At 39.9% G+C, this 12,332-nt stretch overlaps 1 protein-coding gene and 1 pseudogene across 13 annotated transcripts in view; one reads left to right on the top strand and one right to left on the bottom strand.

Annotated features, from left to right (window-relative positions):
- Positions 1 to 12,332, bottom strand: part of MELK (maternal embryonic leucine zipper kinase) — a 98,760-nt gene that overhangs the window by 21,519 nt on the left and 64,909 nt on the right. For 6 of the 13 annotated variants that reach the window (XM_002743081.6, XM_035252160.3, XM_078372335.1 and 3 more), the window contains one exon: positions 6,191 to 6,313. The exons of 2 other annotated variants lie outside the window; for them this stretch is intronic. In XM_002743081.6, coding sequence (XP_002743127.4) covers positions 6,191 to 6,313 — 123 coding nt within the window. Of the gene's footprint in view, positions 1 to 6,190; positions 6,338 to 12,332 lie in introns of all 13 variants that reach the window. 5 more of the 13 variants (XM_035252142.3, XM_054257806.2, XM_078372322.1 and 2 more) reach the window with 1 other exon arrangement.
- Positions 11,183 to 11,754, top strand: LOC103793944 (non-histone chromosomal protein HMG-14 pseudogene; annotated as a pseudogene).

The raw sequence follows: 12,332 nt of genomic DNA, 5'->3' as shown, positions 1-12,332 counted from the left end.
TGATGAAAAATGAGAATGCATGGACACAGAGAGAAGAGTACTAAACACTGGGGTCTATTGGGGGGAAATGGGGAGGGCCAGTGGGAGGGGGAGGTGGGGAGGGATAGCCTGGGGAGAAATGCCAAATGTGGGTGAAGGGGAGAAAGAAAGCAAAACACACTGCCATGTGTGTACCTATGCAACTGTCTTGTATGTTCTGCACATGTACCCCAACCCTAAAATGCAACAAAAAATTAAAAAAAAGAAAAGAAAAAGACTGAAATCTTCTAGAAATAAAAACAGGATAAAAAAGTTCAATGCACATGTCAAATAACAGATTAAAAGAAACAGAGACTTTTTGAATAAAAATATAAATCTGAAATTACTCTGAATGTAGTCAAGAGAGAAAAAGATGTAAGATATATGAAAGATGGTTTAAGGAAACAGAAAATCAAATAAAATGGGTCTAACATACACCTATTCTAAGTTCCAGATAGATAATACGGATGCTGGAAACGGAGCAATTCCCTCTCCTCCTTTTTCCAAAGGAAAAGAAATCAGTACATCAAAAATATGCCTGCACTTGAATATTCATCTCAATACTATTCACAATAGCAAAGATAGATACCAACCCAAGTGTCCATCAGTGGATGACTGGATAAAGGAAATGAGACATAGTATTCAGCCATAAAAAAGAATGAAATCCTATCTTTTGCAGCAACATGGATGGAAGTGGAGGTTACTTTAAGTGAAACAAGCCAGACACAGAATGACAAATGTTGCGTGTTCTCACTCATAAGTGGTGCTAAAAAAAGGTGTACACATGGATGTAGGGAGTGGAATGATAGAAAATGTAGATTTGGGTGAGGAGATGGGAGGGGGTGGGTGATGAGAAATTACTTAAGGGGTACAATGTATGTTATTCAGGTGACACCTTAAACTACTATGCATGTAAGAAAACTGTACCCTATAAATTTATATAAATATTGTTTTTTAAAAAAACAAATGAATAAACAAAAGCAGGAGGGGAATGCTGTCTCACACCTGTAATCCCAGCACTTTGAGATTACCTGAGGTCAGGAATTCAAGACCAGCCTGGCCAACACAGTGAAACCCCATCTCTACTAATAATGCAAAAATTAGCTGGGAATAGTGGTGGGTCCCAGCTACTCAGGAGGCTAAGTCAGGAGAATCGGTTGAACCCGGGAAGCAGAGGTTGCTGTGAACCAAGACTGCATTCCAGCCTGGGCAACAAGAGCAAAACTTTGTCTCAAATTAAAAAAAAAAAAAAAAAAAAAAAAAAAGGAAAGAAAAAGAAAGAGCAGTAATTATTCAAGAAATTTTCCAAAATTGATTAAAAATATAAATCCTCATACATAGGAAGCATGATGAATCATAAACAGGATACATAAAAGAAATCCAGGGCCGGGCGTGGTGGCTCACGCCTGTAATCCCAGCACTTTGGGAGGCCGAGGCAGGTGGATCACGAGGTCAAGAGATCGAGACCATCCTGGTCAACATGGTGAAACCCCGTCTCTACTAAAAATACAAAAAATTAGCTGGGCACGGTTGCACGTGCCTGTAATCCCAGCTACTCAGGAGGCTGAGGCAGGAGAATTGCCTGAACCCAGGAAGTGGAGGTTGCGGTGAGCCGAGATCGCGCCATTGCACTCCAGCCTGGGTAACAAGAGCGAAACTCTGTCTCAAAAAAAAAAAAAAAGAAATCCACATCTCTACTAACCAGATCACACAACTCTAGAGGACACTGGGCACAGATACCACACAGATGGTGTGTTCCCTGGAGCTGTGCAACGCAGTAGCCCTAATACTGAAACTACAGAACACCAAAAACAAAGAGAAGGTCCTACAAGGAGCCAGAGAGAAAAGACAGACTAACTAAAATGGCAGTAGATGTAATCCTAGCACTTTGAGAGGCCGACACAGGCGGATCACTTGAGGTCAGAAGTTCAAGACCAGCCTGGTCACCGTGGTAAAACCCCATCTCTACTAAAAATACAAAAATGAGCCAGGCATGATGGCAGGTGCCTGTAATCCCAGCTACTTGGGAGGCTGAGGCAGGAGAATTGCTTCAAGCTGGGAGGCAGAGGTTGCAGTGAGTTGTTGTAGAGATGTGGATTTCTTTTTTTTTTTTTTTTTTGAGACGGAGTTTCACTCTTGTTACCCAGGCTGGAGTGCAATGGCGCGATCTCGGCTCACCGCAACCTCCACTTCCTGGGTCCAGGCAATTCTGCCTCAGAGGTTACACTCTAGCCAGGGTGACAGAGCAAGACTCCATCCCCTCCCCCCAAAAAAAGGATATAGATTCACTTTACATTTGGTTAAATTAAATATGTCAAAAATTTAGAATAAATATTAAAAGAATAGAAACCAATAAAATGTGGGGGGAAATTAATGTAAAAAAACAAGAAATAAGGGGGAAATTCAGAAAAAAACAAACAGGAAACATAAAAACCAATAGACATATAATAAATAAATTATAATTAAAATAAATATAAGTTGGGTAAGCTCTCAATTCAAAAGACAAAGATTTTCAGTTTGCATACCAAATCTACCTATGTTATTTTTAAAGCGACAAACCTAAATGTAAGGTATGAAAGGTTTCACTGTCTTATCTATAACAATACCACACATCTTAATTTCTTTAATTTTACAATAAGTTCTTGTACCAGGTTGAGCAGTTTACTCCCATCTTCTTATTGTTTAGGAGTAATTTAGCTATTCTTGCCCCTTTGTATTTCCACATACATTTTATTTTATTTTTAGTTGGTTTTTTTTTTTTTGGCCCACCTGCAACTGTCTTGATTGAGTTAAAATCCACATACATTTTAGAATCATTTTGCGTTATTTTACATCCACTGAAAAGTTGAGATTACATTTAATTTAAAATTCATTTTGGGAAAAATTGAAATCTATACCTTCAAATCTCCCTATCCATAAACAAAGTATACCTCTGTTCTTTCAGAACTCTGCATATTAGCCGAGGATCACAGCATTTATTCATAGAAAATAGCTAAGTAGAAACAGTGAGCTTTGAGGTGTTTTAATTTGCCCTATTCCCATTCCCCTTTCTCCAGCTCTGTGTTAGTCTTAGAAACTCCAGCCCAAATCACGATGAAAACCAGCAATCTAGGAGCCTCTGGAGAGGGCAGAACAGGTTAGAGCTCCTTCAAAGCTTTATGCTCAGAAACTGTCATTATTTACCCCAGCTAGTATTTCCCTAGAAGACTCTACTATGAAAGCTGTCTTTATTTGACCTTACTCAGAGCCTGCCCAGTGGGAACAGCCTTTTCCCCAGCAGCATTGGTTAAAAAGATTTAGAGGTGCCAGGCACAGTGGCTCACACCTGCAATCCCAGCACTTTGGGAGGCCAAGGCAGGTGGATCTCTTGAGTCCAGGAATTTGAGACTGGCCTGGGCAAAACACAGAGACCCTGTCTCTACAAAAGAATTTTGTAAAAATTACCTGGGCATGGTGGCGCACACTTATAGTCCCAGCTACTCAGGAGGCTGAGGCAAGAAAATTGTATGAGCCCAGGAGGTCGAGGCTGCAGTCAGCCATGATCACACCCCACTGGACTCCAGCCTGGTTGACAGAGCGAGACTCTGTCTTAAAAAAAAAAAGGCAATTGTCGCACATTGTGGCTGCCAAAGCAGTGGGCAATAGCTGGTGACAACAGACTAACAAAAAGGCTGAAAAGAAAATGTTGGAGAATAAGATGTCCACAGTAACTTCAAAAAACTCCAAAATATACCAGGGTATCTGCAAGCCCAATGTACATGTATAGGATGTGCTCATACCCAGGGCTGTGCATTTGCTCAGGAAAGACTTTAGAAGGGGCTGGGCATGGTGGCTCATACCTATAATCCCAGCACTTTAGGAGGCCAAGGCAGGTAGATCACCTGGAGTTAGGAATTCAAGACCAGCCTGATCAACATGGTGAAACCCCATCACTACTAAAAATACAAAATTAGGCATGGTGGCACATGCCTGTAATCCCAGCTATTTGGGAGGCTGAGGCAGGAGAATCGCTTGAATACAGGAGGTAAAGGTTGCAGTAAGCTGAGATTACGCCATTGTACTCCAGCCTGAACAACAACAGCGAAACTCTAACTCAAATTAAAAAAAAAAAAAAAAAAAAACTTTAGAAGGATCTAAGATCTTGCTGTAAGCTGACCTTGAGGTCTATGCAAATAGGAAGTGAAAGCTAAGGCAGAGTTGTCAACTGCCTGGCTGAAAGTTGAGGGCATATCCCAGATTTACACAGAGCCCACACAAAGACTGAGACACGTGTTGATGCCAGGATCTAAGGAAATCTTGACAAGCATTAGGTGATCACTATGCTAATAGAGCAGAGAAAAGGTACAGTAAAATTATGGTATTATGTAATCTCATGGACCACCATCATAAATGCAGCCCAACACTGACCTAAACAATTTTACAGAATTAGTTCAGAAAAGTCACTAAACAACAAATGGTAATAACACCAAATCCTGAAGAGGGGATAAATCTGATTACCAGAGCTGCCACATTATATTATTTAAAATGTCTAGTTTTCAACAACTACAAGACATATACATGCAAAGAAATGAAAAAGTATGGCCGGGCACGGTAGCTCATGCCTGTATTCCTAGCACTTTGGGAGGCTAAGGTGGGCAGATCACCTGAGGTCAGGAGTTCAAGACCAGCCTGGTCAACATGGTGAAACCCCATCTCTACAAAAATATCAAAAAAAAAAAAAAATTAGCCGGACATGATGGCGGGTGCCTGGAATCCCAGCTACTCAGGAGGCAGGGGCAGGAGAATCTCTTAACCAGGAGGCAGAGGTTGCAGTGAGCCAAGATCGTTCCCTCGCACTCCAACGTAGGCAAGAGAGTGAGACTCTGACTCAAAAAAAATCATGGCCCATATACAGGGGGAAAAAAAAAGTCAATAGAAATTGTCCTTGAAGAAGTCCAGACATGGGACTTACCAGGCAAAGACTGAAAATCAGTTTTTAAATATGATAAAAGAACAAAAGGAAATGTATAAAGAACTAAGTGAAAGAATAAAAGCAGTGTACAACAAATAGAGAGTATAGATAAAGATAAAACGATTTAAAAAAAACATAAATTCCGGAGTTAAAGAGTATAATAACCGAGTAAATTGAGTAAATGGCACTTTCAGTAAGGAGAAGAAAGAATCAGAAACTTGGAAACAGGTTAACTGAAATTAGTCTAAGAAACAGAATGAAAATAGATAAAAGAAAAATGAACAGGGCTTCAGAGTACTATAGGGCATCATTAAGTTTGCCAATATACATGGAAGGGGAGTCCCAGAAAATAGAACAAAGAGAGTGGGGCAAATAAAATATTTGAAAACTTCCCAAATTTGATTAAAAAAATTCATCTATACTAATTTTCATTAATCTAAAAAGCTCAACAAACTTAAAGTACAATAAAAATTATGAAAAGGAAAGAAAAACAGATAATTGCCACCGAGAGTTGGGAGGGGAAGTTGACCACAACAGGAATGAGGAAATTTTGAGTAGTAAGGGAACTGTTTTATATCTTAATTTTGGTGGTGGTTATACAACTGTATGCATTTGTCAAAACACACAGAATTACACACACACAAAAGGTGACTTTATTTAACTACATGTAAAGTATATACCTTATTATATCTCGTTTTAAAAAAAAAGGCGGCTGAGTACGGTGGCTCATGCCTGTATTCCCAGCATTTTGGGAGGCTGAGGTGGGTGGATCACCTGAGGTCAGGAGTCGAGACCAGCCTGTCCAACATGGTAAAACCCCATCTGTACTAAAAATATAAAAATTAGCCAGGCTTGGCAGCAGGTACCTGTAATCCCTGCTATTTGGAAGGCACAAAACTCACTTGAGAGGCAGAGGTTGCAGTGAGCTGAGATCGTGCCACTGTACTCCAGGCCTGGCCAACAGAGCAAGACTCAATCTCAAAAAATAATAATAAACAGGAAATAAAGGAGCAGTGAAGTGCTCAAAAAGAGTGGTCTTGGCTTTCTTCAACTTGGATATAATTGACTTCCCTTTCATTCCTAATCCAATTATCTCTCATTAACATTTTCAGTGGCTTAAGAATTCATTAAATTTGCAAGCACACCTTGGTTTCACATTCGTCTGGTTGTTTTTGTAACTGAAACAATATATTCTGCTTTAAATAGTAATAAATAACTAACCTGTGATGTTTGGGGAGTAGCAACACCTGCTGATAAATTATCCTCACACCAATCACAGTCTGTTAATCCAGCCACATAATTTCCATCTCTTGTGTTCACATCTTCCAGGCTCCAATTCTTTGACTTTTCAACGAAAAGACAGAAGAACTTAAAGACAACAGTACTATGATTCAATATTTAAAATACTGTCATGCATCACTTAACAACACAAGACACATTCTGAGAAATATATTATTAGGCAATTTTATCATTGTGTGAATATCATAAAGTGTACTTACACCAACTAAGATGTCAGAGCCTACTGCACACCTAGGCTACACATAGGACCTACTGCTCCTACACTATAAACCTGTGTAGCATGTTACTCTACTAAATACTATAGGTCAATTTAACACAACAGTAAGTATTTACGTATCTAAACAAATCTCAACATAGAAAAAGGCCAGGAGTGGTGGCTCATGCCTATAATCCCAGCACTTTGGAAGGCCAAGGTGGGCGGATCACTTAAGCTCAGGCATTGGAGACCAGTCTGGGCAATATGGTGAAACCCCGTCTCTACAAAAAAAATAATTAGCCAGGCATGTGCCTGTAGTCTCAGGTTCTTAGGAGGCTGAGGTAGGAGTATTGTTTGAGTCCTCGAGGTGGAGGTTGCAATGAGCCGAGATTGTGCCACTGCACTCCAGACTCGGTAATACAAAGAGACTGTATCCCAAAAAATTTTTAAAAAGAAAAAAAAAAGGTACAGAAAAAACATGGTATTATAATTTTATGGAACCACCATCAAATATGCATTCCAACATTGCCTTTATGCAGCACACAACTGTATTCCAGGCACAGAGCAAGGCCCTGGAAACAAAAATGAATAGGAGACACTATATTGAAGGAGCTGACCATCCAGTGCAGAAAAAGGAAGTTAGAAAATTTCAGTTCAAATTATCAGAAAGGAAAATCTCCAACTCTCAAATAATATGTCTTGCAACATTCTTATGTTACATGGCATACTACTTTTTGTTATCACGTAATCACTATACCAGACAACTCTGTTGCAAATTTACAAATAAAAATATTGAACAAAGTAGAAGATGGAGGGGAAACAACTTCCAAATATACGTTTCTTCTCTGTAAGAATCTACAGGATAGTTAATAATTTCTACCAGGAAGAAAATTAGCCTTATGAAGGATATCCCAGGGATAGGACATCTGGAGTCCTGTGCTAACAATGCCACCAAAATAACTATGTTCTTTCATTCTTCCCCCTCTATAAACTAAGGGTATACTAATTATACCCTGAAGACTGTGGGTGTACTTGGACTTTTTATTTCTCCTTCCTTTTCCCTCAATATCTTGTTAATATAGCCCGGCAATTTTATTTAAATTTTTTTATATCTCATCCTTTTTTTCCCAAGTCTCACTGCCACTATCCTAGATCAAGGACAAATCTTCTCATACCTAGACTATCAAACAGACAGTACTGTCTCTACCACTAATCTTTCCACCTTCTCAACCTAGGATGACAGAGTTCTCCAGGATTACCAATAACCACCAATTAGAACTGGCTGCATGGAGAGGTAGGCTGAGAAAAATCCTAAACTAAGTCTGGGCTTGGTGGAAAGAAGTACAGCGCTGTACGAATGACAGCTGTCATGGGTACTGCAGTAGGAACTGATAGCACACATATCACTCCTGACTGAACAGTTCTACACACCACTGGATGAATTTTTCAAAATCGTGTTCATGTCTCTCTCTTGCTCAAAAATCAATGGCTCTTCAGTAACTATTGAACAAAGTTTAGGCTGGTCCGAAGGTAGTGAGTTATCTCGATTGTTCAGTCAGTTGCAGATAGAACTCCTTGTTCTACTCTTCCCCACTTCTCACTACTGCACTTGACTAGTCTTAAAAAAATAAAAAATAAAATAAAGATTAAAAAAATAAACAAAGTCTAAAATTCTGATGTGCATTTTCAGGTTCTCTGTTATCTGGCCCTTGCCTACCCTTCCAGCTCATTTGCTTGCTCTCTCGTCTCATACTTGAACTCTTCTTTTTTAACGCAACAAGTTCAGCCACTGTCAACAGAATACACCAAGCACAATTAGGTGCCCATGCTTTTGCTGATTCCACTTATCTTGCCCTGAATGTTGTGCCGCTTCTTTTCCATCTTTCTAACCTCAACTGTTGGTCCAGTTTGGATCCCATGGTGATTACTCCTGTCCTCTAAAGCTCCCCAGCACAACTCTGATCAATCACTTCTCTGGCCCCCATCATCTACTATGATGCAGTATTATCTATGTATATATATGCCTTGCCTCAACTTGACTGTTAGAGTACAAGTACCATACTTTACACAGATTGATTTCCCAGCAGCCCAGCATGGGGCCTGAAAATGCTAATGACACTGATAATATGTGGTCTTTTGTGGCTCCTGGACCAGTATGTATTATTGTTTCACTGAAAGGACCATCTATTGATTGATTGATCAAGATTATTTACTTTCTTATAAACAAGAGAAACCCCAGAGAAAAGGGATAATTCTATGAAGGGGAAGAACAGTACAAACAGACTATGTGACCTGCTTCATGTCTCAATTTGTATAAAGATCAGAATAGATCCCAAAATTTGATTTCTATTTCGTTTCTTATCATTAAAATGTCTCTTTATCTGCAATAAAATTGATTCAATAATAAGACTGTCCAAATAATTAAATTATTAGGTAAATGTTCATTATTATGCAGTAGATGGCAAATAAGAATATCTTCCCAGGTCTTTTCCACTTACAACTCATGTGAGCAGATCAATTGAGACCAGGCCAATTCAGATATAAGAAAATCCAGGCCAGCCACGGCGGCTAGCGCTTGTAATCCCAGCACTTTGAGCCGAGGCAGGTGGATCATCTGAGGTCAGGAGTTTGAGACCAGGTTGGCCAACAAGGTGAAACCCCGTCTCTACTAAAAATATGAAAATTGGGGGGGTAGGGGCAGTGGTGCACACCTGTAATCCCAGCTACTCCAGAGGCTGAGGCAGGAGAATCACTTGAACCTGGGAGATGGAGTTTGCAGTGAGCCGAGATCATGCCACTGCACTCCAGCCTGGAGAACAAGAGCAAAACTCCATCTCAAAAAAAAAAAAAAAAAAAAATCCAATGGTTCAAGAAAATGTCTCAGGCCCCTTAAGTAAACTGTTATAAAATTTAAAATTTAGTGAAAGTGATTTTTCTAAGCATAGAGATATCTAATAACTTTCTCCAGTTACCTTGAGCAGAAGCAAAATTCAGGATTTTGCATTTTCCTGGACCCATATGTGTTACCTGCACCTGAAAGTTTAAAGGGTTTGGCAGTGTAGGCAGGATGAGGGATTGGCTGACTCATGGGGCTCATGTGCAAAAGAGCTGCCTAGGCAGAGAATATTTACCAGCCATTAAAACTCTCCAAAACAGACTAGAAAACCAACCCAGGAATAAGATTATCTCCCTTCAGAGATTTCTTTACACAACAGCCAGTGTACTGACCAACTAGGGAGGGAAAAAGGAGGGCAGGTTAGGTCTGGCAGGGACATAAGACCCACTATGCCTGTAGCACATGACTGACCAGTAGTAAAAGGAGATCTAAATGAGGTATTAAAGGAATCTTGAGGGAGGGGGAATTCAACAAAACAGGTGGTATATTAATATTTTCTTTTTACAGTTTTGAGGCCTATAAAGGGAAAACAAAAATCACTTTATGTACACAGTCAATTGCGTTATCTTGGATTCCAAAAATAAAGCCAACTACTTCTCTCTGAGGATGAAATGCAATTTCCTAGTGCTTAGATTATTTATATTGCAACCTGAATTAATCTGAGGGAAGATGACATTATAAAGTTCCATACCCATGTGGCAAAGTATTTGGAGAGCTGAATTTTAAGCCATGGGAAATACAAAGCATCATACAGAAAACAAGGACTAACACAAGCATTTAGGGACAACACAGTGCCTCCAAATATGTAAGCTTCTTCACCATTTTAAATGTCTAAGACAGGCCAGGTACAGTCACTCACGGCAATAATCCCAGCACTTTGGGAAGCCAAGGAGGGAGGACTACTTGAGCCCAGGCATTCAAGACCAGCCTGAGCAACATAGCTAGACCCCATCTCTTACAGAAAATTAAAAATTAGCCAGGTGTGGTGGCATGCACCTGTAGTCCCAGCTACTAGGGAGGGTGAGGCGGGTGGATTGCTTGAGCCTGGAAAGTTAAGACTGCAATGAGCCATGACTGCACCACTGTACTCCAGCCATGGCAACAAAGTGAGACTTTGTCTTGAAAATAAAACAAATTTTTTTAAAAGTCTATGACAAGCTAGGAGTGGTGGTTCATGCCTGTAATCCCAGTACTTAGGAAGGCTGAGGCAGGCGGATCACCTGAGGTCAGGAGTTTGAGACCAGTCTGGGCAACATGGTGAAACCCTGTTTCTACTAAAAATACAAAAATTAGCCGGGCACAGTGACGAGTGCCAGTAGTCCCAGCTACTTGGAAGACCGAGGCAGAAGCATCACTAGAGGCCGGTAAGTGGAGGTTGCAGTGAGCCGAGATCACACCACTGCACTCCAGCCTGGGGAACAAAAGCAAGACTGCGCCTTAAGGAAAAAAAAAGTCCATGATAAATAAAACTGAGAAAAAGACAGCAAAGTAAAGAACAATAATTTGATTATAACTCACTGTCATGCAAGAATTACATGAGCTCTAGCTACTGCTCAAAATAACATAGGAAGAAACACTAATCAACATGCTCAATTTCAGTAAAGAAATGCAAATTATAAAAGAAACAAAAACCTAATCCCTTAACATAAATATCAAATATTTATCAAAATATTTCATGTCACATAAAGTATCATATATTCTGTATCACAGATCTTATTCCCCAAAATTTTTAATTTTTCTCTCAATTCAATGTGTCCTTTAAAAGCATCTGAATGCATGTAAATTATATAAAAGTATACTTTTTAGATCCGGTTCTCTCACAGCCCCCGCTGTGGGTCTCGGCAGCTCGGGCGGCAGGAGGAGTCGCAGCAGACAGGCAGCCCAGCTTCGCTAAGGCTTTCGGTGCGACGCGGCCCTCAGGTACCCGTCAGGCGCCTCCCAGCCGCCAGGATGCCCAAAAGGAAGGTCAGTTCCGCCGAAGGGGCCGCCAAGGAAGAGCCCAAGAGGAGACCCACGCGGTTGTCAGCGAAACCTCTTGCAAAAGTGGAAGCGAAACCGAAAAAGGCAGCAGCGAAGGATAAATCTTCAGACAAAAAAGTGCAAACAAAAGGGAAAAGGGGAGCAAAGGGAAAACAGGCTGAAGTGGCTAACCAAGAAACTAAAGAAGATTTACCTGCAGAAAACGGGTAAACGAAAATTGAGGAGAGTCCAGCCTCTGATGAAGCAGGAGAGAAAGAAGCCAAGTCTGATTAATACCATATACCATGTCTTATCAGTGGTCTCTGTCTCCCTTCTTGTACAATCCAGAGGAATATTTTTATCAACTATTTTGTAAATGCAAGTTTTTTAGTAGCTCTAGAAACATTTTTAAGAAGGAGGGTATCCCACCTCATCCCATTTTTTAAGTGCAAATGCTTTTTTTTTAAGAGGTGAAATCATTTTCTGGTTGTTTATTTTTCGGTACAACCAGAAAATAGTGTGGGATATTGAATTATGGGAGGCTTTGACTGTCTCGGGTGTCAGCTTAACATTCCATAGATGGGGAGTTAGTTTTTATATCCTATAATACAAAGCATATTAAATGGCAATATGGAGTCAGTCCTGCATTTAATGTCTTGAACATTTTAAATTACTTCTATTCCCGTGTTGCTTTTTAGTAGAATTGTTTCCTAAAGAAAACCACTCTGATCGTGGCTCTCCGTCAGAATTGTGTGTACTCTGTAACATCTTTGGTGTGGTAGTCCTGTTTTCCTAATAACTGTGTTACTGTGCTATGAACAATTAAAAATTTGAATCTGTAGTGTACATGCTATTCAGTTGTGAATTGTTGGGATGTATGTAACAGCTCATCAACGTGAAGATACAGGTACTTGATAGCCTCTTAAGGAAAACTTGCATCTAAATTTTAAGCTGGAAAGTCACTGGAATAACTTTAAAAAAGAATTATAATACATGGCTTTTTAGATTTTTGT

This window comes from Callithrix jacchus, chromosome 1, assembly GCF_049354715.1.
Source record: "Callithrix jacchus isolate 240 chromosome 1, calJac240_pri, whole genome shotgun sequence".
Taxonomy (NCBI): Eukaryota; Metazoa; Chordata; class Mammalia; order Primates; family Cebidae; genus Callithrix; species Callithrix jacchus.
The sequence above is the reverse complement of the archived record's forward strand: the minus strand, read 5'-3'. Positions and strand labels throughout refer to the sequence as shown.